Genomic DNA, 26,710 nt, shown 5'->3' with positions numbered 1-26,710 from the left:
GTCATGCTGTATAATTATCATCAGGTTAAGCACAGAGAACTAAAGGATCCTGAAGTTTTCTTTTTCTTTTTAGTTGCTATGACTCCTAGTATCTTTTCTATCTGCTATGAGCTTGTATGTGTTTTTTCTTGTAATATATTACTGTATTATCCATGCTGCTGCAACACACTGAATTTCCCCATGGTGGGACTATTAACGGATTATCTTATCATATAAAGGGAAGTCTTCTAGAGCTGTTCTTATTCTTGTACTGGCTCATATGACACATGGATGTCATATCACACTCTAAAATGCATATAGGCAGGTGTTTTAATTAGACCATTTTTTAATATTTATGAGTTATGAAAGAGATTAATCTATAGCGTGTGCATTTGGGAGTCACCAAAAATAGAATACGTAGAGCCAAAGTTGTCAAAGTTAAATAGGCAAAGTTTGACTTCACCTTAGGGCTGGGTGATTTTATACAAGTTTATGAGCGATTCTCAATTTTAATTTTAATTTTTCATGAAAAAAAAAACAACAACAAAAAAAAAAAAGTTTGTGAGCTGATATAGGAGGAGGAGTCTGATATATTTGATGCAGGCTCTATCATCCTACCCCCAAACTATTCACTATGGTGATGAAGCCTTTGTTCATAGTTTGCATCAGAAGGAGAAAGTCTGCATGGAATAAATCTGATCCTGGGATGGGACTAACATAAATTCCACAATTTTTTGAAATATCGAATGACATTAATTTGTCTAGTCCTACCTGCCACACATCTTATGTGCTTTCTTAGGGGGCATTCACACTACTATTGGTGTCTGCTCAGCAGTGTCCGTGGCTATTGTCCATACAAGATTTTTATCAACGGACACTAGCTGGTCTGTTTGCAATTTCCATTTATTTCAATGGGATTTTATCTTGTGTCCTTTAGTGTCCGTTTGTGTCATTTAATGTCCGTTTACAGCCATGTCCATTTTTTTTCAAGCGGACAAAAAAATCCTACATGCAGGACTTTTCTGTCCGTTTAAAAAAACGGACAGCAAGTGTCGTTTTTTTTTTTTTTAACATTGAGGTCTGTGGGCGATGGACATATAATGGACAGTAACTGATAGCCATCAGTTACTGTCTGTTTGTGTCCATTATGATAGGTGTCCGTTTTTTTTTTTTGTTTGTTTTTTTAAACGGACACCATCTGAGCAGACACCAACGGTAGTGTGAACCCTACCTTACTTTTCACCTTATTTAAGTCTTAATACATTTGAAGCATTTCATGATTTCTTGGCTTCATTACTTTTTCTAGACTCTCTTTAAAAACGATTGAAGGAGCTGTCCCCCTACCCAACCCCAAAAAAAGTATTTAAAAAAAAAAAAAGTTATAAATTTTGACATGCAGAACAGTTTTTTGTACAGTTTGGAGCAGACAATGATCTTGCACATTTTGCTCAATTTCTTGGAAATGTATTCTTAGGGAAACTGGTATTAACCAGTATCTTGATTTTCTTTACATTTTTAAAAATTATTCATTTTTACTTGAAATACGAAATTCAAGATTAGTAGAATCCATAAAATAGAATAGGCAGTGAATCTTTAATCCAGGAATAATTTGTCGCCCCTTCTCTAATATAAAAATACACGATGGCCTTAAAGTTTAACAGAACTTAGAAATGAGTATGCACAAAAAACCCAACAATATTAAAAACAATAAAAAGTGATGTCAGTGCATTATATTTTATTTTAGCTTTAAAAGGGAATCTGAACATACATTGAACATACAGTCCTATCTGCAGGCAGCATCTTATAGAGCAGGAGGAGCTGAGCAGATTCCGATATAGTTTTGTAGAATTAGAATTTCCTTTGTTTTTCAGTGTTTAGGTGTCCAGTGATCGGACCTACTTATTGATAGACAGCTATCTCTGATGAGTGGAACCGCCTACTGGACTCCTAAACTCTGATTTATCAGTAATTTAGCTACTCCTACTCTATAACATGATACTGGCAGATCAGATTACATTTTCATTGTTACAGGATCCCTTTAACTGTGCTATAAATGAAGATATTAAGGATATGTTTTTCATGTAAAAATGGCAATAGTACAGTTTACAAACAAATGTAGCAGGGTTGAATTTGGACTTGAGATAAACTTGGTGCATTATCTGTAGTCTTGGGTAAAGTGGCTGATAAAATCATGATATAAGAGTCTGTTGTGCTAAATAACCAACTCTTCCCGGCTATATCTTCCCCCACTACATCTGTATACATGAAATATACCCGTGATTGTTTTGTGCTTCCCTTTATAGATAAGAATACGCTGCTTCCTTAAAACTATAGGGTTTTGCTGTCAGGCGAATTACTCGAGATTGTTGTAAAGCCCATTCATCACACAAATAAAAATCAAATAGTGTTAAGTTAAAGGAAGAGGCCGTATTTAGCTGTTTTCTATAAAAGTGCTTCATCCTGCCTGAAAACTGAGTAAATGACAGCAATTTCTTGTATTACTTTACCCCCCTTGCAAATCAGACTGGCAAATTTTCCTGTCTCTTGTTATTTGCATAGCAAGAACCATATTTTCCCTGTCGTATGTGATGTCTTTTGAGCCCATGTCAATGTATTCCCTTTCTATTCACCCCTTTCTTTGAAGGCAGCTGACACGTTCTTCGCTTTGCTTTTTGTCTGCAAAATTTTTCGTATTCATTTTCCCCCCCTCTCTTCTTTCAATCCACTCACTTGTCCATCTGCTTTCACTTTTGTTTGCTTGAGCCGGTCTCTCATCCCAACTTGATAATGAGGAATGCAGTGTGACCCTGACCTCCATCAGCCCGGGCCTAACCTCCTGACACAGTGACATAACCTCTGACCCTCTACTTGACAGCTTGATTAATTACCTTGTGTTATGATTTATGAGTAAGTGCTATGCAAAAATAATAGACAACAGGTGGTCCTTCAAAAACGTTTTGTGCCATATTTTCTTTGCTTGATTTTTTTTTTTTTTTTCCTCTTCGTTCTGCAAGTGTTTGAAGATGGGAATTTACTAGGACAATGTGGGATTGGCAGCAAAGGAAGGATTCTTGTAGCGGTGGAATTCATGGAGGGAGCTGAGATGCAGCTTGGCTTGAAAATACTGCGCGCAGAACAGTTGCCAAAATGTACACAAAACACAGGCCACTGGCATTTCTCTTTCATTTCCATCCCAGGTCACGTCTTCAGAAAATTGGCCAAATAAAAAGGGCTTAACTGCTTGTCTTCACAGCTATGTTTGCTTTCAGAGTTTCTGATTGGTTGCTAGGGGCTCAGCTTAGCGGTCATAGGACATTCTGATTCATCCATGGCATGTATAGGGCATTATTCTATGGATTTCACTAGAGAATGCCGTATTCACTTGTCTGGTGTATAGCTATAATAGCAATGTATGGGCCTGTTGACCGCTATAGAATTTTACACTATGAACGTATATAGAGAGCTCGGTAAACATTTAGTTTGCTACATTTTATGTGGGTGTTTGACGCCGTTGCTCCATATAAGATACCGTATTTTCCGGCGTATAAGACGACCCCCGACTTTTCCAGTTAAAATATAGACTTTGGGATATACTTGCCGTATAAGAAAATAATCATTGGTCTTAGTTTGGTGCCATCAGCTGTACATGCTAATACCACTGTAAAACTGGACTTCTCATGCCCTGTTGTTTTAATTAAAATTGTTTCATGCACTTTGTGCACAGGTTTGGCATCCGTGGATGGAAAGAGACACCCACAACATGCTGTATTTTACATTTTGATGTTGAGAGGCATTCAGGGTCTAAGCTAATGTGATGGATGCCAGAAGAAATACAATAGAAAGAAATAGGATCCACTCTAATTTCAGATCTCGCTCCTGCAGTGAAGCTATGCAAGAAGAGAAAAAGGGGCGGGCCAAACGGGTGAAGGGGGCGTGGTTTTCTAAGCAAGCTTGAAAGCACACCTCCTTCACCCGTCTGACCCGGCCCTCCTTCCCTCCTGTGTGGCTTCATTGCAGGAGCGACATCTGAGAGGCAGTGAAGGAGATGGGAGAAGGAGGCGTGGTTTTCTCGGCAAGTTTGAAACCACGCCTCCTTCACCCGTCTGGCCTGCCCCTCCTTCCCTGCCTCTCATATCTCGCAATGAAGCAACACAGGAGGGAAGAAGTGGCAGGCCAGAGGGATGCGCTCTGACTAGACCCGGCGTATAAGATGACCCCCGACTTTGGAGAAAATTTTCAGGGGTTAAAAAGTCGTCTTATACGCCAGAAAATACAGTACATAAATGCTGAAATCTTCTTGGCCATTGTACATCAAGGGAAATGTTGGAAGACAAGAACAGCAAATAGAACCACAACACTTTCCAAAGCCATAATACTGGTAATTTTCTTAGCTACAGTAGTCTCCTTGTAGCCAAATAAATAAAAATGTAATAGTCGCGAATAAAGCAGTTCCACATTTTTATGTATTTATCTAAACCAGATAGTAAATTTTTTTCCTCTTTTCTAAATAGTTTATTTTTCTGTTTTTTTTTTTTTTTTCTTTAAATTCTATCTTCTGTACATATTTGCAGGGTTGTGATCTTGCATGAACTTTTCCTCTACTCCGGTAACAGTATTTAGTGATAGACCTTGTGGCATACTCATGGCCATTGGCATCAATAGTCTGGAGCTTACTCACTATGGTCTATTGGAGACTTTTCTAGGCATGCTCTTTGCATGGAGGCTCAGAGAAGGGCACATGTAGAGGAAGAAAGGAGCGCTCAAAGCGTAATAATTAGAGATGAGCGAGTAACGTTCGGATCAGCCGATCCGAACAGCACGCACGCATTGAAATGAATGGAAGCACCTGGTACTTCTTCTTTGACGCCAGCCGGCCGCTTAACCTCCCGCGTGCCAGCTACGTCCATTCATTTCAATGCATGTGTGCTGTTCGGATCGGTTGATCCCAACAGTACACGCTCATCTCTAGTAATAATGTCACCGAAACAGAAATAACTTTAATACCACAAATAGTTGGGTGCTCACCTCTAGGTACAACAGTAATAGGATTACAACAGAGAATTGCTTCTCAAAGGTGCCGGGAGAGTTACATTCCTCCAAGAGTAGGTATTGCACTCAGATCTCCAAATGACAAAGGAGCACTGTCCTCTGTCCTATTGTGGGAATTGATTTTTATTACTCTGTAATGTCTCATTTTTTTCTGTACACAAACTCTCTGATTTCTGAAGTATTATGCACTATTTGCACTAATAAATAAATAAATAAATAAATATTTTTTATTATTACAATGCTGTCAGTAGTGGATGTAATGATGGGTCACTATGGGTGTTATCTGTACAGGTGGTATGTTTTATTGTGATCCATTCTTGTTTGCGATGTAAATGAAGTGACTGCTGCAATGAAAATCCCTACAGAATTGGCCATAAAAAACATGGTTTTAAAAAAAAATTGTTCAATTTTGTTGAACTATTCCCTTTAAATTACTGAAACAGTAATGAAGAGGTGAGACTTCATAGGATTAGATAAAAAAAAATGAAAGGCAGCAAAGATTGGGATGGCTCATTGACAACAAAACTACTAAAGTAACTCAAAATATTCTTCAATTACATAAATAATGAGAAACTTATAAGGTGGACCCTTTGTGAAATAATCTGAGTGTACTGGTGGAGGAGGAAAAAACTAACGTATATACTCGAGTATAAGCCGACCCGAATATAAGCCGAGGCCCCTAATTTTACCACAAAAAAACTGGGAAAACTTATTGACTCGAGTATAAGTCGAGGGGGGGGGGGGGGGAATGCAGCAGCTACTGGAAAATTTCAAAAATTAAAATGGTCGGAGTTTTTGGGTGCAGTAGATGCTTGGTGCTGGGAAAGGGGGTGGGGGGTTTTGGTTGTCTGTCTGCCCCTTCCCTGAGCTTGAGGACTGTTTTTTCTTCCCCCACTTGGAATTCAGTCTGGCTGAATATAGGGCATCTGCAGTGTTCCTATTAACCCCTTCCCGATGGAACAGGAGCACTGCAGATCCCCTATATTCAGTAGACTGGGCACTTTCAGACACAGGGATACCTAATGTGTATGTGTTTCACAGTCATTTTCTACTTTTATATGTATTCTAGGGAAAGGAGGGATTTAGAACTTTTATTTAATTTTTTTTTTTAAATATTTTTCTTTGTATTTTTTTTTGTATTTTTTGCACTATTTCATGGGAGATTCTATACAATAATATTGTGGCTGGTCATAGAGCCCCCCTCCTAAAAAGAATATAATATATATTTTATTATAACTTTTACGGTGCCTGAATAGCCTTTTTAAAGACAATTCACGCATATGTGGGGCTCTATCAGCATGATTTTGCTGATAGAGCCCCTTTAATGATTCATCTGTGCTTGCGCACTAGGGTGATTCTTTTTTGTCCGGTGAGCTTACATCTACTAGTTGATCCCACCAACCATACTACAGCTCTCATAAGCTCCATAAGTGTTCACTTTTCACCAGCACTTGATCTGTCGTGTGTCACTTACAGGAACCATTTTGTAGGGGGTCCATAATCGGCTTAAAACGACTTTTATAGGTGTACATAGGCATATTACTAAAGCATAATGTCGTGAAATACGAGACCAACAGAAAAAGGAGTTAAAGTAATTTAAAAGTGTGTTGGGAATTTCTGTGCAGTCGTATTTCTTATAAAGCGCAGTAAAAGGAGACATTTCTGAGAAATGAAAACTTGTCAAGCATTTTTTTTGTGACTTGGTTCACAGAAAGTATTCATGACTCTGTTAAGGACTGCCAAAGAGATTTTAGCAAGAGATTTTACAATCTCCTCCTGAGATTTTATGCTTTGTAGGGAGGAAGAAAAAAGCTTACACCATAGCTGCTTTTAGCAGACGTGAGATCATATTGAGAGAGCGCTGCTTTAGTTTCATAGATGGTTTCTTCTTCCTCAGACCAAAAGCAGCAGCAGCACCGCAAGACGTCCGATGCCTGTTATAAAATATTTGCGTGCCAATAATGTGCAGTGTAAATAATCACAGGAAATCGTTACTTCTTCTCTATTTACTTCTTTCGCAGCCAGACCTCTACACTGCTTAAAATCCAATTGAAAAGGAACAGTGTTAAATTGATTTTTTTACTGCAATGATTTGAGAATCAGAATGCTTTATTTCTTAAACCGTAGATAAAAAAAAAAAGACAATTGACATTGTGTCATTGTAAATTGGACAAATGAGTTAGGTAATGATCAATGACCAGATGATGAATTTCCTCATTTTGAAATTTTACATTTGGGTTTGTCTGTTTAATTTTTCATATGTGTTAAATACAGTGAAACTGCAATATTTTTCTGGAAAGACAGGGTAATATCAAGACAACTTCTGAAGCTTCCTTTCTTCCACAGTGGTCTTCTGGTGACCATGCTGAAATCTTTCTGCAGCCCCTGCTTGTTCAGTCTCTGCTCTAGTCTAGGGAAAACTAAAATGTAGCACAAAATTCTAGACTCATTTAATATTGCCCCATAGAGGTGTTGGTACAACTCAGCAGGGGTAGAGTGCAAGAAGAGATGTGGAGGCTGGATGAGGATGTCTAGGAATCTTGTCTTCCCCTAATACCTGTGCTGTTACAGCAGCAAGAGCTTGTTACCAGCTGCTGTAATATGATAAAGGTAGCAGCTCTGTAAGAGAGGACAGAAGAGGCAAGAAGTGCAATCGGGCATTACCCTCTGCTTTCTATGGTTCCTGTTCACCTGCTGGGTTATGACCACTATCTAGATAGCATGCGGAAATTTACTAAAATAGGGCACATGACTTCCTCCACTTCCCAACCACTTTCTAGAAAAGTAGGTGGAGAACAAGGACCTGGTGACCCATGTCCGTATTGTATTGTGATTGGACATGAGCAAAGTAATGGGACCCCTCCTGAGGTACAACCCCTGAGGAAGCATTCAAGCGAAGTATACATCATAGTTGCTAGTGTTTTACTTAGGTGTGTATACTCTTTGGTCATGGTAAAAGCAATTATTTGGCACCATGTAGATATTCTGTTCCTATCATATGTATTGTGATGTATTTATCTTTGGCTCTGTGCACACAACTGTATTTTTTTTTTTTGGGGGGGGGGCGGTTGTATGTATGATATTGTGTTATTTCTAAATGGATCACATATTTATTTCTATGACCCTATCACATGACCATGTTTTTATTTGGTTTGTAAACCTGGGCTGCAAACCTGTTCTTGTCCGTTTTGTGGACCGAAGGTGAAAATTGGATGTGTCATTGTTATTCACAGACCCGCACGCAATATATAGTTGTACATGTAATCTAAGGATGTTTATTTGTGCACATTCTTGCAAGAAAATATGACATTCTGTTTAGACCCATAATTTGCATTTGTTATATATTTGTTTTTTTAAAAAATTTTTATGAAGATTGGATTGGTTTACTTGTTCTGAGATCAGTAAGGAAGTTTCTGTAAGTCACAAACCAAGGTCTAAATACAATAAAGGAATACCTATAGCTGGTATTGTTCCATTAGACATGCTTCACACATGTATAGTAACAAAAAAAATGGGACTCACCTGGATCAAATACCATTTATTTATTGAAATTGGAAAAACCCGTTTACATATGTAGAAGTGCAAGTTCCTTTGTTTTAGTTAGTAAGGATTGTAGTGAGTGCTTATTGATCAGTATAAAGTATATAGAGCAGCATCCTATAAATAGTGGATACTTTCCCTATAAATCTTGTATGTATCTTAGAAATTAGAATGTGCACAGCATTCTCATAAAGCCATGACACAGAATTCAGTGATTTGCTATTTACATGGGTTTTTCCATTGATGCGTTTTAATGAGGTATCTTCCACTCTCCGATGACACTGTTACAGATCGGCAGAGTCCTCTTGAGAATGCTTCATGTTGTTGTTTAAACAAACTACAAGGAAGAGCAGGTCCCTGCGGGTGACACCTTTCATGAGTTGTGCTGCAGAAGCAATTTTCACATGCAGTAAGGATTCTGATTATTTATGTCTTCTATAATAGTTGTCACATGACTCCAGCTCTGAGGAATATTGATTCTGCTATGTTACGCCCATGTCTGACTCCATACATGCATACACCGTTAATAGAGCTGTTGGAATGAACACAGTCACTAACACTTTATCTTATTACCAAAAAGATAACCTGTTAATTGACTGCCATGAGACCCAACAACACCATGCGTGTCACCATGGTTCACAGACACCATATACATACTGTGAGGGTTTGTTTTTTAATGCAAAATTGACAAAAAGACCGCCATAGTGGTTGTGAGTCTTGAACTGACTTCTGAGAAACTTCAGGAAACTTTTTGTAAGGCCCGGTTCACATCTGTGTTAGAGTTTCTGTTCGGAAAGTCCGTTTGGGGACCCCCCGAATGGAAACCTATGTGCATTAAAAAGCGGTTACCTTAAAAGAAACCCATGGACCCCATAGATTATAATGGGGTCTGTGTGGTTTCCGTACAAAACACGCGGAGAGAAAAGTGTTACTTGCAGGACTTTTCTCTCCGCTTGTTTCTCGCACAAACCGAGCGAATCCACGCAGACTTCATTATAGTCTATGGGGTCATTGGGTTTCCCAGGTAATCACTGTATAGGTTTCTTTTCGGGGGTTCTCTAAGCGGACTCCCCAAACAGAAACCCGAATGCAAATGTGAACCGGGCCTCAACTGATGTTGTCAATCTTGAATTGAGTTCTTTGACATTGCAATAGACTTTGATGACTACCTACCATTGTCCTAGCATGTGCAGCAAGTCATAGCATGAGGCCGATTCAAACAACATGGCTGCTTTTCCTGTTATCACTTCTACAAAGGGGGCTGCCATGGCAAAATAGAAAAATCAATAGGACTTCAGAAATGAGTAACTTCATAATACATTATCGGAGAAAAATGATGATTTCTTGTGTCTTCTGGCTAAAAACATTCAGCAAAAGGGGGAAAGAATACGAAGGGACACTACTGTGGGTTAGACCTGACATAGCAAATGGTAACCAGTTAGAATTGTTATAATCTTGGGTCATATATATTACTATATAGCATATATATATATATATATATATATATATATATATATATATATATATATATATAATGTAGTCGATGGCAAGTTCTATTCTGCAATCAAATATGTCACATGTTCTTACTTGGCTAGTAATGTACGGTGTCAGCCCATCTGTGGAGTCGGTAGGCAGACCCCCAAACTCCTCTATTTGTGTTCCCAGCCTAACACTCATTCCTGCTCTGACTCCTTCTTAAATAACGGATGGCCATGGTCAGTCACAAGCAGTAAAGATCCTCTGAGTCACTAAAAATCTAGTGATTCACTTCTTGTGAAAGTAAATATGTAACAAACCACGTTTCTAATTAATTATACAGTATCAGGCATCCTATAATATAATTAAAAAGAATCATTTTATTTTGAAGTCGGAGTTGGAACCTTTATTTTTTGCCTCTGACTCTACAGCCCTGGACCGATCAATTGTCACATTGAATTTCTAGTTGGATACATTAAACTGAAGTGCAATGGGCAGATGTCACTTACCTTCTGTATCTCACTTTCTCACTTCTTACAGGAGGGTTTTGCAGTAATTGTGCTGAATCCAAATGAAAACTACATTGAAGTGGAGAAAAGCAAACCTCTGGCACAGCAACAATCCCCAGACAGCTCTGATGAGCCTGCCGAGAAGAGAGAGCGCAAAGAAAGGATCCAAAAAGATAACAAGAAGCGCAGAGACTTTTATGAGAAGTACAGGAACCCCCAAAAAGAAAAGGAAACTATGCAAGTGTACATAAGAGTAAGTTATCTAGTCCATTTTGCCGTGGGTTCTTTTTAACAAACCTTTCATGTAACTTAATCACTTTAGTGCTCCATAGGATGTGAGTATTACAATGGACTCACTAGAACCAAAGTTGTACCAAGCACTGTGGCACCTTCATCCATGTACTGTGTAGTTTTGTAATTCAGCCCCATTCTGATTGATATTTGCTAAGCACAGGCTACATGAAATACTGACACTTGGTTACAGACTGCTATACTTTACACTGTGCCATGTCAATGTTTGATGTGGAGCCAAGCATGGGGAGAAGTGTCCAGTGGATGGTGCCCCATAGGCTTCTCTCTGCCACCTTGGCCTGATTGACTAGTCTTTCTTCGCGATAGCCCAGTAATGTTCAGCCATTTTCGTGTAACGTTAAAAACCAGTAGTGTACGGAACAGCTTGACAACTTACATCTCAGAGGCCAACCTGAAAGATATATACCTTCCCTGGTACTGTACATGAAGCTAGCTCTCCTTTTTATTTTATTTTTATTTAAACTCTTGTTCAATGAGTGGAATGCTTCTGGTTTCTTGTTGAGTTAGTCTGGAAACTCAAGATGTGCTGAAAGAATACAGAAACCCAATATAAAATCCAACATTGTTGGTGAAGAATTTATCTTTTCATGTCTCATCAGTGATACAATAACACCTTCATTTCCATTTCTGTCTGCACAACATGGAAAACATGTCAAATCGCAACCACTAAATCATCTCAAGTGTGAATTGGGCCATTGAATTGCATGCAGTATGGGCTTCTCCCCATTCCTTACCTTCTAGGACATTTACTAGCACATTGAAGGCCTACTTTGGGGTTCCATTTCTTTTAGTACAAAGTGATTCTTAAGTGTTTATACGGTCTCTTGAGTCCTGTTGGCACTATAAAGTTGCTGAGATTGCTCAGTAGGAGGCGGGGCTTTGGTTTTGCTTGCAGGCTTAAAGAGAAACTGGATTTATCAAGGCTGGCATGAAAAACTCTGGTCTTTCTAAATCAGCCATATAGTCATGCCATGAAAGCATGAATGTGAGAGAGTCCGGGAAATATCTAGATTTCAGCAGACAGCTTAATGGTGATTTGTTAACTCCTTGATGACATATGGCATGCTATTTCTTCATGGTGTCACTAAGGTGGAATGGAGAGGATTCAGAAGCTCCATATACAGCAGGTTCCAGCATTATTATAGAGTCAGGATCGGTGCCCAACTTGGTGAATTGTGACTGAGGCATCTAAGCGTCAGCAGAACATGGACAACTCCATATTGGTCTGGATCAGGGATGTCGTCAGAGGCTCTGATTGATTGTTATGACAGCTTTGAGCCTATTGAAGACTCCCAGGCCTGTCGTTCCTGAGGTTCTATTACACGCATAATAGAAGTGAATGCAATTTACAATATGTTTCAATACTGTTGTATATACAATATATAGTGTAGAAGCCATCAGACCCTCTAGCGTTCAAGAATCCTAGGGAGGGGTCTAAAAATATGTTAAAAAACAATAATAAGAAGAATTTTCCCCAGGTAACCTATAAAAATAAATTAACATAAATCCCTGTATTGTAGTTAACCTCCCCCCCAAAAAAGATGAACAAAAAGCAATTAAAATGGCTTGTGTTCCCCGATATGGTAATAATTAAAAAAAAACAACAACATGATATTACTGCCCAACAGAATATAGGTAATGTGTCATTTTTACAGGGGCCACACGGTGGCTCAGTGGTTAGCACTGCAGCCTTGCAGCGCTGGAGTCCTGGTGTTCAAATCCTGCCAAGGGCAAAAAACCATTTGCAAGGAGTTTGTATGTTCTCCCCGTGTTTGCATGGATTTCCATCCCATATTCCAAAAAGACATACTGATAGGGGAAAAAAAATAAAGTACATTGTGAGCTCTATGTGGGGCTCACAATCTACATAAAAAAAAAGTGTCATTTTTACTGTATGGAGAATGGCCTAAAAATAAAACCTAAAGGAAAATAAACCCACAAGCTTTACATCGTAATTTTTTTAAAAAATTCTGGCTTTTATAAGGGGGGTGGGGGTGGGAGGAAAATAAACAATAGCTAAATATGGCTCCAACAAGAAGGGGTTAATAAACGTGTGCAAATTTCATTGATAGCTTTTGAAATATAAGGACAATGACAAATAATGTCACATTTTAAGTGACTCGTTTTGCGCGAGTTTTACCGTTTTTATGATTTTCTATTGAAGGTAGCATATCTTTATTTCAGGGCCTGTACAGTGCCAGTAGTTTTCTGAATGCATTGGATTAAATGTATTCGGGCCTGTTTTTAGAAAGATCAAGGTTAAAATCCAGGCACAGACCGCCACATTGTACACCTTGCACCAATTAACTACAAAACATTGCCTTTCTGACACATGATATGTAGGCCCCATTGTCCCAGAAAGTTTTATGTAGGTTAAGTGAATGGCTATAAATTGTCAGCTTTCATCTGTATTTGCCATGGTCTTATATTGACAAACACATTCAGGCGACTGACTTTAATCAGGTGGTACATTTTATGATCAAAATACCGCAACGGGATTCTCCACAGGTTAGCCAATACCCACTAATAGGCTAATTAACCTGTAATTTGACTGATAAATTCTCAATAATTAGGGGTGTTTTAATGGGAGACCGTCTGGATACCTACATCAGCATTATTAACTTTTACCTTTTATGTTATTTTATGCTTTGTGTAGAAGTGTAGTATTCCGCACACCAGATTTTGGTAACCTAGAAGCCGTAACTGTGGAGTTTCTAACCTTTTGAAGTAACAAATTTTTGCAATTTATCATGTTTTAGCGGTAAGGAAGGTGGTAAGGAAAGAGTTCAACATCTGCACTTGGTAACTGAGGTATCACCTCTGACCCTATTGAGGTTCAGCCACCCAGTGCTTGCCATGTGTCTAAAACATATCACCACCATTTATTTCAGCACGTTCATTTGGGAACCCCAAAGAAGGCTATGCGTGTAATAGGTTAGTGTTACATCTGGGCGCTTATTTTTGGGATATCAATATGTTTTTTGGTACAGTGGGTTGCACCTTATAAAGGACAAAGGTCCAAGAATATATTACTTTGTTAAGAGTTAGTTTTATGAGCCACAATAATTGTTTTTATGGGAGTGGACTGTAGTATGTGAAACCCCATCCTCACCCATGATGTTATCAGGATCCCCTGCCTTGTCCTGCTGTAACCCTGCGGACCTTTACACCCTTGTAATGCTAGCACCATGGGATTCTTGTAGACCTTCCACCCCAAGCGTTACAATCCAGTGGTGGGCACGCACATTGTGACATTACATGTGACCGGTTCATTCATGCTCTTCATTTTGGCCCGATACATAATTCCTATGAACACATGTAAGAACAAATAAGTATAACTACAAATGACCACCTGACACCAGGCGTTCATAAAAGGCACTTAGTATAATCTTTGTATACTTGGATTTAACATGAGGATTGTGAGATGGCAACCTTTACTAACGTCCATGAAGCAGTGAGTTTTACTTATCTTAATGGGTTCCTAGTTTCAGGAAATTTTGTTTTTATATAATAAAAAAAATACAATTTTTACATTAGATTTCTGTACCTGTCACATTCTAAAAAATTATATTTATGGGACAAAACTAGAATTACCCTTTAGGTACTTAAATCGGTTTATTTTATTTACTATCCATAGGAATCGACTTATGTGTCTTTGTAAGGTTGTGACCAAGATGATGATCAGACAAATTCCTGATCAGAATAAAGGTAGCCAAAAACCATATTAAGGCAACTAATGCTACCGGTTTGGGATCAGAGGGGAATAATCTAGAATTGCCCATAAATTAGGAAGAGAAAATTTTAAGGGAAAAGTTACTTACTGGCAAGTCACTACTGTGAACAATCTACTTTTTCCATGGTTTTTTAATAAATAGTAACAAAGTCTCTTATCGAGACTGAAATACTAAGAGCTTTTTATTGGATCCTTTTGAAGTGCTGCAATTTTTTAACTATCTAGAAGTGACCCCTGCAAGGTCTGGTTGGCTGCTACCTCTTTACTGATGATCTATAAATGTATATGAGCACAGAAGATGACATAAAGCTCCAATAACTCCAGTTTGTGGTTGTCAGCAACTATACAATGTACAGGGAAATTTTATTTTATTTCATTTTTTAATATTCATACATTCAGGATATTAATTGCAAATATATTTACATATATTACAAAAAAGAAGAAATTTGTGTATCCCTCTGTACCCAAGTCTCCTTCTTTTTTTGTGATTTTTTTCCCAATTCTCAGAATTAGTTGAATTTAACTTCAAAAGTAAAATCCATTTTTGCTAGAGAGAACATTGTTCATGTCTCATGGTTAACATTGGTCTCCTTTGCTGAGATTTGGCCTTACTCTTAAATTCTTTTACCAGTTTTCTGATGATGGTGGTATTGTATTAATCCAATAATCCAGAATAATTTGTGTTGCTGCAAGGAAAACTGTTTTTACATAGTCATTATTATACCATTTGTGGTGCAATGCGTCACAATGCCATGCGACCCTTTGAGGCCCAGTCACATCCCTCCTCAGTCCCTGACACTAGTCAGAAGACCTGGAGACAGTGGACTCACACCGGAGCCCAGGAGAGGTGAATATCATTGTTTTTTATGTTTGATCACCTCCCCGGGTCTCCGCTCATTTTACTATGGGTCTGAAGAGTGTAATAATAATCATACTGGTTCAAAACTACAGAACCTTGCAAATATTGTAATCACGTGAATTATTTTGGTTGATGTTAAGTTTCAGCTCTGTTCAATCACACCGCTCTAAGGAGGGAGGAATTTGGGGGCGGATTTCTCCCCTAATCCAGAGCATATTCCTCCCGGAATCCGCCTCCCATTGTTTTCAATGGGAGGCAGAGATCGCAGCAGGACACAGAAAAAAGAAGCGTCCTGAGTGATCTTGCTGTGGATTCCGCAGGTCGAAACACCCTCCTGATTTAAGCCCATTCAACTGGGCCTAATCAGGAGCAGGATGCTGCGACGGAATGCTGATGCACTACATCGCTAGCCCACGCGAAGATGCTGGTGGTGGAAAATGAAGAAGAATTTCGTCTTTATTTTCCAGCGTGGGAACATATGCTTAGTAATCTTGCATGTGAACTACTAGTTCATTTAAACAGGGGGTCCCAGTAGTCAGACCCCAGTAATAAGACACTTATTCCCTATCCTGTGAATCAGTAATTTAAATGGCAAAACCCTTTAAAGAGGACCTTTCACCGATTTGGGCACAGGCAGTTCTATATACTGCTGGAAAGCCGACAGTGCACTGAATTCAGCACACGGTCAGCTTTCCCGATCTGAGCCCCGGGTAAAGAGCTATAGGTCCCGGTACTGTAGCTCTTTACAGTCAGAAGGGCGTTTATGACAGCCAGTCAGATATGTCCTTCTTCACAGCAGTGCCTTTCGCGCTGTACTGTGTGTGTACAGCACAATAGGCGGCACTGCTGTGGAGAAGGACTGACTGTCAGGAACGCCCTTCTGACTGTAAAGCGCTACGGTACCGGTACCGATAGCTCTTTACCCGGGGCACAGATGGGGAAAGCCAACAGTATGCTGAATTCAGCGCACTGTCGGCTTTCCAGCAGTATATAAAACTGCTTGTGCCCAAATTGGTGAAAGGTCCTCTTTAAATACAAAGGTTTTATCGAGACGTGGACAATTTTTGTGTTCTATGCTAATCTCTATCATATACACCCTTTAATTACCTTTTTTTTTTGGAAAGTTACATAGTAGTATATCCCCAGTGTAGTCCCATCTGCATAGTGTACCTGCTTTGTCTGGGTGATCCATTATATTTGCATTACTTTGCAGATTTTTCCGCTTTATTATTATCATTACAATTCTTGGTTATGACTATTGTGCTGACACTTTTGCAGCGCTGTTTGCTATTTTATCTTGTCCTTGTCCCTGGTGGGGCACTTGGGCTTATTCTTTTATAATACGCATTTCCTAATGAACTCACCAATTAGACTCAAGGACTCCAGAACTCCAGTTTATGCAGAGCTGGTCATTATTTTATTCTAACTTGCGTTATTCTATACATTTATAGGACGAGCATTACCTTGCTTAATCCTGAGGTATGTAGGATTAATATACGTGGCCAAGTCCGTGGGCAATTTGTCTGTCTCTATATGGTTTCGTTGTTTGACATAACTATTTGTCTCTTCTCCCAGACTGAAGAGAAGCTCTCCTCCCTCTGATAGAGAAGATTTCAGTCCTTCTATTGAAAGCATCTGAACTACTTCACCACATCTTCACACTGTGCTCGTCTGTTAATCTTGACAAAAGAAACCTCGGCACAAAGCACAGACAGCCAGTTATAATGAGCAGCAAGTGCAAAATGATCTCAGGGCCTGGCTATATGCTTAAGCAAAATATAATTATATTTTCACAGCCGCACCATTCAGCCATTCATTCAATGAACCAAAATTACAGCGGATTAATGATCTATACCACCAGCATTTCAATGCACCTGGGAGAGCCACTTACAAAAGGCCTAATTCCACCTTTGCTGTTTAGTGCATTACCCCCCACGAGCTGATGCTTCCCCAGATACAATGTACATATACCTGCACCTGTTCCTTCCATACTGTCTCATTGCCCAGCTCGCCTTTCTCTCTCTCTGCAGATATTTTTTTCCCCTATTTCATACTTTGCAGGTTTTTTTTTTTGTTTTAGTCCGCTTTCGCACCATCTGTAAAAAAAAAAAAACCTTAAACACATAAAGTGCAGTGTGCTGTGAGACCCTAAGGCAGCATAGGGATTAAGTATAATACAAGTATATTCAGTATAACTAGTCATGGATCATAAAAGATGTATGGGGAAAAAAAAAAAAAAACACTGGGAAAAATTCTGTTCATAGCTGATCTGGTATGAAGAGTATATCAGGGAAACTGAGCTCCGACACCGTTATTGAGCCTTGAATAAACGGCCCGCTTTATCACCTCGGGTTTTAGGATGCAAAGCTAAAAAGGGATCATTGAATCATTATTTGAACCTAGTTTGCTGAAACGAAAAGCAATAAAAATATATGTTTAGCAAATAAAAAACACATTTCCACACTAACCTTCCTGTTACAACCGGATGAAGTGACTATTAATATTATCCCCCCGCCCGCCCCAGCAGATTGATTGATTTCCAGCCCTGCGAGGAGTTGGGCTGTACTTGCAGAGACTAATGCGGCTGTGGTTGGATTCAGTGTAATTGACCACAGGATGCGTTTCTGAGATGTAAATGATTTTCTCGTTCACTGCTTTCCAAACTCTGCTAATCTGGGCAATAAACTCCACTCATAAAGTTTCTTTTTCTTTGCCATGGGAAGCTGACTGAAATCACAACTCTGACCTTTCATTTACTAGGCATTTCTCCACATTTCCCCCGTGCTTCCACACATTTACAACAAAAATATACACAAGTTGAATAAAATGGACACTTTTACCTGCAGTTCTTACGGCTTTTTACCCACAAATGAATATTATATGTAATGCACGCTTTAGGATAAGCTGTTTTTATATCCTTGTCTTTTCCACTTTTCTAGATCAGGGATAGTTTTTCATTGAAGTGTAGGGACACTTATTTTTCAGACAGTTCTCTATGGGAAAACATATCCAAATTAGCTCAGACAAGCCAAACCACAGACTCTTCAGAAGAGATCACTGTAGACATCATGGTTTGTCACTGTATACAGCTGGCAAAAAATTGTATCCCTTTCCAAATAGATAGAATAGTAGAGATGAGCGAATACTATTCGAAACGGCAGTTTTGACTAGCACGCTCCCATAGGAATAAATGGACGCATCTGGCCGCTCAATCCCCTGCGCGCCGGCCGCTCCCATTCATTTCTATGGGAGCGTGCTATTCGAAACTGCCGTTTTGAATAGCATTCGCTCATCTCTAATACAGAACTCCATTATGTATGGAGTACTGCTCAACAATTTTAAGTTGGTGTGGAAATAATGCTACAATGCAAGAATTGTTTATTTTTACCAATTAACAAAACAAAGAGAATCAACAAAAGAGAAATCTAAATCACATCAATATTTGATGTGACCACCCTTTGGATAAGGAGTCTGGGAAAGGGATCATATGGACCCTGATCCCAACATCATCCAGTCTGTCTGGCATTTCATGAAGAGACAGAAAGATTTGAGCCAGCCTACATCCACAGAAGATCTGTGCTCAGTTCTCCAAGATGTTTGCAGCATCCAACAAGTGTATCTAGAAGAATTCATCCTGGTTTTTTTAATTATTTTATTATTTGTTCATTCATTCATTCATGTATTTATTATTTATTTCTCTTACTTGTATAGCGCCAACATATTTCATAGCACTTTACAGACATTATTTGTCACTGTGCCTCACAATCTCAATTCCCTATCAGTATATAGTTAGAGGAAACCTATAAAAAGTGTGTTTATTCATTTGTGCCATTTTCAATAGGAACTGTACTGATGAGAGATCTCCTTTTCGTTTTCAATGTGGGGGGTAGAGTACCTTGGTACAATACACCTCTAGAAACAGCGTATCTGCTCTGAGAACAGAAAATCAGATATGTTGGAATCCAAGGGCCCAATACTTTCCCCCAACATCTGTCATCAGGGGAGAGATAGAGGCCCCATAAACATTGTCAATCAATTTGACCAGAATTATCGGGTTTTGTGGACATTAGTAGCATAAGTGTGGCCCGCTTCATCGTATTCCATTCATAAGGAGTTAGATAGGATAGGTGTTAAGTGACGTATTTGTGTGGGCATCTTTGTTCTGGGTCCTAACACTTGGATCCCCACCAATCCAGCAGTTAGGACCAATCCAGCACGTAAGTGATAGTAGTTTCTTATGGTTGGAATAATTTTTACATTTCCTAAATTACAAGACTATTTAAACAACGTGAAAGTTCTATTTCTCAAAAAAAAAAAAAAAAATTTAAGAGGGTAAATGAAAGCAATAATTAAAGTTTATTGTGCGTGTATTGTGGAATATACACTGAATTCTGCTGTGTTGTTAGAGAGGGAGCTGTTTCATTTCCCCACAGATCTCATTTTTTGTCATCTCCGCTGACTGCCAAACTGTGTACACATTATGGTGGTGATTTTGTTATGTGCACACCTGTCCAATGAAAACTGGATGGAGACCACCAACTCCTCTCACAAAAAGCTGCAGATGGTAAAAACATCTGGTTGCTTTCATACGGAATGAACACACAAAGGAAACCCTCCTTAGTACAAATAGATGGTTGAATTTTGATGATGTTAGAATATTACTGATGTCTTGAGATAAAAATGAAGATGTGTATTGTATCGTTTTATCCAGTGTTGGGGAATAATGGGTCACCATGGGTCAACTATCAGGTGCAAGACTAACTTTTATTATATTATACATTATTATATACATATATAAGTATCAATAGGAAACTCAATATCGAACCTAAGTACATCGTAGGTGACATTATGCTGAGCACATACCTACCTTTAGATAGTCCAATAGATGCCCCATTTCCAGGAAAACACCCTCTTTAGACACATGCAAATAAGGGTCAAGTTCAATGGCCATGTGCTGGAGTAAGGGTCGAGCCAGACTATGCCAGGAGTATGTGCAAGAATTCAAGCAGTATTGTAGTTGTTGGACAGAAAGGGGGCATCAACTCAAACCTGAAGATTGACCCCTTGGAGGTCCTGGCATGATCCACTTATCTCATTTGCATGTTTAAGAGCTTTTGTTAAGGAAATGTCTATTAGCCATCTGAAGAATATGATGGTGCCAAGTATAATGTCCCTACAACACACACTGGTTTGATATTGTGTTTCCTGGTGACAGATACCTCTGAAATGAAGCTTTCCCTTATTTCTTAAAAGAACTATTATTGGACATCAGCGTGTCCGGTGAACCATGTGGCCTTAGAAATGCTGTTTGTGGTGCCTCGGTGTCATTACATATATACATATCACAAACCATTATGAAGTCTGTTCCCAATGACGGTTCATCCCCTTTTACGCTGTATGTTGTTGGCTGGGGATGTGGCAAGTCTTGCGTCTTTTGCTCTAGGTGTGCTACCATTGTTATGGAGAGAGTGTGTAGGTCATCTGCTTATCTCAGATGGTTTCCATGATATGCCCTCCAGAGATCTGACCATTTTCTGTAGTCATACACAAGAGTATAATCACCGGTTTGTTGTTGTTGGTGATCTTTGCTGGCTTCTGTATTGTTCTCACCATTGTGTTGTAAGAAATAAATGGTGATGGAAATATTGAATTCCCAGAGGTGACAGTGATGCACCTTGTGTTCTAGGAAACTGCCATTCAGTGAGTGTGTTAGAGGCAAAAATCTAATAGACTTTTGTTTTAATTTATTTAAATTTTTTGTAGATTTTGTACATTTTTTTCCTTATCAGTATGTCTTTGGAGTATTGGAGGAAATTCATGCAAACGCGGGAAGAACATACAAACTCCTTGCAGATGTTGACCTTGGCAGGATTCGATCCCAGGACTCTAGCGCTGCAAGGCTGCAGTGCTAACCACTGAGCCACCATGTTGCCCCTTCTAATAAACCATTTTGTGTGGATTAGCTCCTTATCTAGACAGTCCTTTGATATTACTGAGCACCATATAATGCTTTACCTGCCTTATGAGGCTGCTGAAGGAGAATTGAACATTTCCCACCCGATTCCCTCACAAGTGGACATGTTATGAATCAGTTATTTTCTGGGAGTTGACCAATTAAGATGGGATAGATTTTCCACCTTTCATCTTTTGACTTTACAGGTGCCGTTTAACCCATGAAGCAATAAGGCACTTTTTTATTTTCCTCTGACTCAGTGGACTAGCTTAAAGGAAATGTTTTATCTTGACAACCTTCTTTCCCAATGAAACTTAGCCAGTGATCAGCTTGTCACTTATACTTTGGCCATTGATGATATTCATATCAAAGGTCGTGGTTCACCATACACTTACTTAGCAGTGTCGACCAAATCTGTTAGGCTCCGTTCCTATGGAGTAACGCGCCGCTCATTTAGATACATAAACACATGTCAGAGTTCTCACGGAGTAACGTGCTGCTCATTTAGACACGTAAATGCGTGTCAGAGCGAGGCGCTTCAAAACAGATCCCATTGACTTCAATGGGTGCCAGCTTACGTGCGCTACACACGGAAATCAATGGGTTATAAAGCCTCCCATTGATTTCAATTTGTAGCGCGCGTAAGCCGGCACCCATTAAAGTCAATAGGATCTGTTTTGAAGCGCCTCGCTCTGACACGCATTTACGTGTCTAAATGAGCAGCACGTTACTCCGTGAGAACGGGGCCTTAGTAATATATGGGGGTCACAAGTGTACCAGAGCCTTTTTCCTAATGAAAGATGATGATGATATCTGTCTTAAAGGGACTTTTAGCAGGATCTCTTTACTGAATGCCAAGCACCGTGTTGTACATTGCATAGGGGAAGGTCTTGGAATTCTTGGTATTGCTGCTGAGGCCCCGTTCACTTGAATAGGACTAAGCTGTAGCTATACAATGTGACTGCTAAACATGACATCATAGTCAAAAAGAAGCCACAACGCTCACAGGATCCACAGCCTTTTCCAGCAGCTGATCTGTGGTGGACCCCACTGATCAGATATTGATGACCTATGCTATTGAAAAGTCACTAGTACAGTCCTGGAAACCCCTTTTATAGGCCTTTAAGTCTTAGAGATCCTGCCATAACTCTTGCTTTAGTTAATACTTGTATTTCTGGGTCACTCCTGCTCCCTGTTTGTGCCAGACTTGGACCCTCCACCAAAATAGAACCATGTGCTATTTGGATCTTTTTTTTTTTGCTGTGGGAAAATGAAAACTAAAAAAACAAAACTGGTAGAGTTAAGCACAGTCTAGACAGGTTCAGGCCATGAAAAAGGTCTAAGGCCCGGTAACTGCTTTTTTATGCAGATTATGTGAACTGGGCCTAATGGTTATAAACATTATTTTCAGATAACGTATGTCCAGTAGTGATCCCTACTGTACCTGGGTTTTGCGGCTGTTCTTCCCATGGGTGACTAGAATGGATCTGTTCCTGTTAATTGGGAAGTATAACCTGTACTGTCTATAAGGCACACGGTCCATTGTTGTTGCTAGTCCCACCACATCTTCATTGTAATATGGAAGCTTGCATGCCTAGTTGGCCGTCAAGCACATACAGTCCATGCGTCATTAGACACCTTTGAGACAGTAGATGTACAAGACCTCTTTTGCTTCTAAGACGTCTCCTTAAAATGAAACAGTAGCCGCGGTATTCATCAACTGGACAATTGTTTAGGACACAAAAAAATTAATTAGACTAAATGATATTGTAAGATAAGATTGTGCGGCGCGGTCTGGAAATGGCAGGAATAAGCTCACTAAATTGCTGCTGGATGCAGACAAGGAAATACCTAAGAGAACATGGCTTGCGAGCGACTGTTAATTATTTTCATGCAATGACAGCCTATTTACTTGATAACTGTTTGCCACCTGGGAATACGGGTGCTATTTATAATAGTTGCTTCACATAAAGGTATCGAGCTGGTTCAGAATATAAATAATGTGTGTCCTAATCTTCATTTTTCAGAATACATGTAAATGTGATTTTAAGAGGTACAAGCCTGTAATGTTGGCACTCTCATCCTATGCTTTTTGTAACACGGTTTATCTGCGTTTTTGCAAAAATATTGGATGTTCTAATGATTGTTTGTTTGCCAGTATTCTATAGACATGGGACTAGTGTTGTGGATGGATCTCCTTTCTTGCAATGTTATATTGTATATGAGAGCATTATATACTTTTTGTCCACTTTATATTGCGGTTTTATTAGTTGGCCACTCTAGGATCTTGTCTGTCTAAATTTTGTTTTTGGTCTCTCATTAAAGTGTTGGTTCTATGAAGGACAAACGTGATAGAAGTCTATTTGTTGGTGGCCTCAACACTTTGACCCGCAATATCACTGCATGTGCACTACTGCTCCATTAGAAGCCTATAGGCCTGACTGAAACAGCTAGGGCCTGGTTCTCATCTGCGTTCAGTATTCCCCATGCAGACTCCCTGAACGGAATACCGAAAGCATTGACAAGCAATGAGCAGTGAAAGCACACGGACCCCATAGACTATAATGGGGTCTATGTGCTTTCCACGCAGTGTCTGCACGAGTCATGTGGACAGGAAAGTGGTTCATGAAGTATTTTTCTATCTGCATGTTCCGCTCTGAAAACATATGGACCCCAATATAGTCTAGTCACCGCTTGTAAATGTGTTCGGTATTCCGTTCAAGGGGTCCCTATGCGGACTCCCCAAGCAGAATACCGAACGGAGAAGTGAACCAGGTCTGAGCGCTGTACTATAATGGCAGGGTGTATACATGGCCCTCAGTCATTCATTTCATTCTTAAGTAAGCACTTTTAAGCAATTTTAACTGCAGTTTTTTGAGCCAAACCCAAGAGTGGCCACAAAAGGAAAGGGAAATATAAACTTAGTCACTCCACACCTGGTTGTGGGTCCTTAGCCTAAATCTACTTAATGTCAAACTCAAAGGGGCTCTATCATTGGGAAAAGTGATTTTTAACTAATCACATTCTTACATAGCCTTTAGAAAAGCTATTCCACACCTACCTTTTGTATGTAAATTGCCTCAGTGGTTTTTGAATGAGTCCGTTTTTATTCATTTGCTAATTAGCCTCTCGGTGCATCCCGGAAGTCTTATCGTGCACCCTCTGTGCTATTCTTTCCTACGTTTGTATACAGCACAGGCTGCTGCTGATGACTTCCTGCTTCCTGTTTGCATACACACACATAGGAGATAATAGCAGGCCCGAGTGCTGCTGGGAACTTCCTGTGCTGGCTGGAAGCTCATTAGCATATGAATAAAAGCGGGCTCATTTAAAAACCACTGGGACAGTTTACATTCTAAAGGTAGGTGTGGAATAGCATTTCTAAAGGCTATGCATGTATGTGCTTAGCTAAAAATGACTTTTCCCAATGTTAGAACCCCTTTAAAGTTGGTCTGTCTGATCTCGAAGTTATCAGTTGGGCTGGCACTCAAAGCATAATAGATCACTATAATGCGAGTTCAGTTTACCTGTCTAGAATATGTGGCCAAAACAAACATTATATAGAATAGTTGAAGGAAGAAGAACAGGCACATACTTGGCTTGAGAAAGTGCCTGTGCCGGCGCGATACGGCTGTTGCCCACGCCTCGCAAGTCATTCCTCCCGGTTTGTTTTATTTCTACTTTCTAATAAAAGAAAAAGTTTTTAAGAAAATTCTTCAAGTGGGTTGAGTGCCGAATTTGCAGATAAAATCCACAGCAATTCCTCCCCATGCTAACTTACCATAAGGGGGCCCCATAGAATATCTGGAGTCTTGCAGTACCCATGAATTTATATAGAAGTTTTTGGGGTTTTTTTTCGTTCAGGAATACTTGTTGGTTGAGAAGTTCTGTAGTTAAGGTAAAAAGGCTTGCCATAATAGGATTAAAGACCATTGTCCTTCTGCCGGTATCCATTATTTGTCATAATTGATACATACAGTATACACATAAGTTTATCAAAATTCTTTTATTCAGGTTCTTAAAATAAAATAAACCATTTCCTGTATCTGAGAGCGTCGTATGGGATGTTTGATATCTGACAGGTTGTCCACCACGTCCCGATCCCTTGCTTGCTCTCATTTGCTTGTTTATTCCTGTGACATTGTAAGTTTATTTACCCGTATTTATAAAGTCTTCCTGTTTTTTTTTTTGTTTTTTTTTTCTTTCGACAACTATGACATTTATTAGATAAATATAAGAAAATTCATCGAGGGGAATGTTTCTTTTCCTGACATATTCATAGTTTTAGTGAATGCTCCCTGTAAATTGGATTCATCTTCGGCGCATGTCACACCGCTGTCTAGGTACATAATAATAAACCCCTCGGAACGTCCACAGAACTTTTTGTGTACTACTTTTACATGTTCGAGGGCGTTTGTCGTCTTCCGAGTCCCTCAGTGTACATTTAAGTAAACAAATATTGTGACTTTTTCTTTGGTTTTTGTCTAGCTTTGCATATCTAGCCCGCGTCTATACCATATTATTGCCCGTATTTCTATGTAACTTACAGGGATGAATAATCAATAATTAAAACAATGTATACAGTGCAAGCCCCATAGAAATAATTGGCATTTCTGCTGTCAGTTCAACTGGAAAACAATGGAAATATCCTATTTATAACTGAAGTTTATTTTTAATGTTGCTGTGCAGATTTGGGAAAAATATATGGATGTATGTTATTTTATACTAGCACTTGACTCCATGTTTAGGGTTGTCTGGAGCCTAGCTGCTAATAGACAAGATGGCTTGGAATATATGGTATCAGCGTAATCTAAGCAGATCTAATCAGACATTTTAGTCTAAGGCCCGATTTTAGTCTTGCAGATGACCGTGGGCTGGCCACTAGCTGTGATTGAACGGCACACGTATGTCAGCCCCAGCCGTGCTTTTGAAGACCCATTCATGTAATGACAAGGAGCCACGGAAAAACCGGACAGGAATAGGACCTGTCCTGAACTTTACGGCTTGGACTGTTGGCCCGCACACTGATCCGTGTAATATATGTGGTCCGATAGAAATGAATGGGTCAGTGTGCTGTTCGGGAAATACCTAGATGGCACACTGAACTCGCACATGGTCATCTGCAAGGGGCCTAAGGCCACACGTTATGGAAACGCAGTGTTTTTTGAGTATTGTGGAAATGCAGCAGAAAAATAACACTGCATTTTTTCTGTGCCAGCAAAGTGAATGAGATTCTGTGTAATCTATATATTGGAGGGGGGGGGGGGGGGGATGCTGCGGAAATGCTGCACCTCACAAAC

General features: G+C 39.4%; 1 protein-coding gene across 1 annotated transcript in view; it reads left to right on the top strand.

Annotated features, from left to right (window-relative positions):
- Positions 1-26,710, top strand: part of ARB2A (ARB2 cotranscriptional regulator A) — a 327,942-nt gene that overhangs the window by 122,788 nt on the left and 178,444 nt on the right. Inside the window, exon 7 of the mRNA XM_075271945.1 lies at positions 10,585-10,806. Within this exon, the coding sequence (XP_075128046.1) occupies positions 10,585-10,806 (222 nt within the window). The remainder of the gene's footprint in view (positions 1-10,584; positions 10,807-26,710) is intronic.

Source organism: Leptodactylus fuscus, chromosome 1, assembly GCF_031893055.1.
Source record: "Leptodactylus fuscus isolate aLepFus1 chromosome 1, aLepFus1.hap2, whole genome shotgun sequence".
NCBI lineage: Eukaryota > Metazoa > Chordata > Amphibia > Anura > Leptodactylidae > Leptodactylus > Leptodactylus fuscus.
This window is presented reverse-complemented; position numbering and strand designations above follow the sequence as displayed.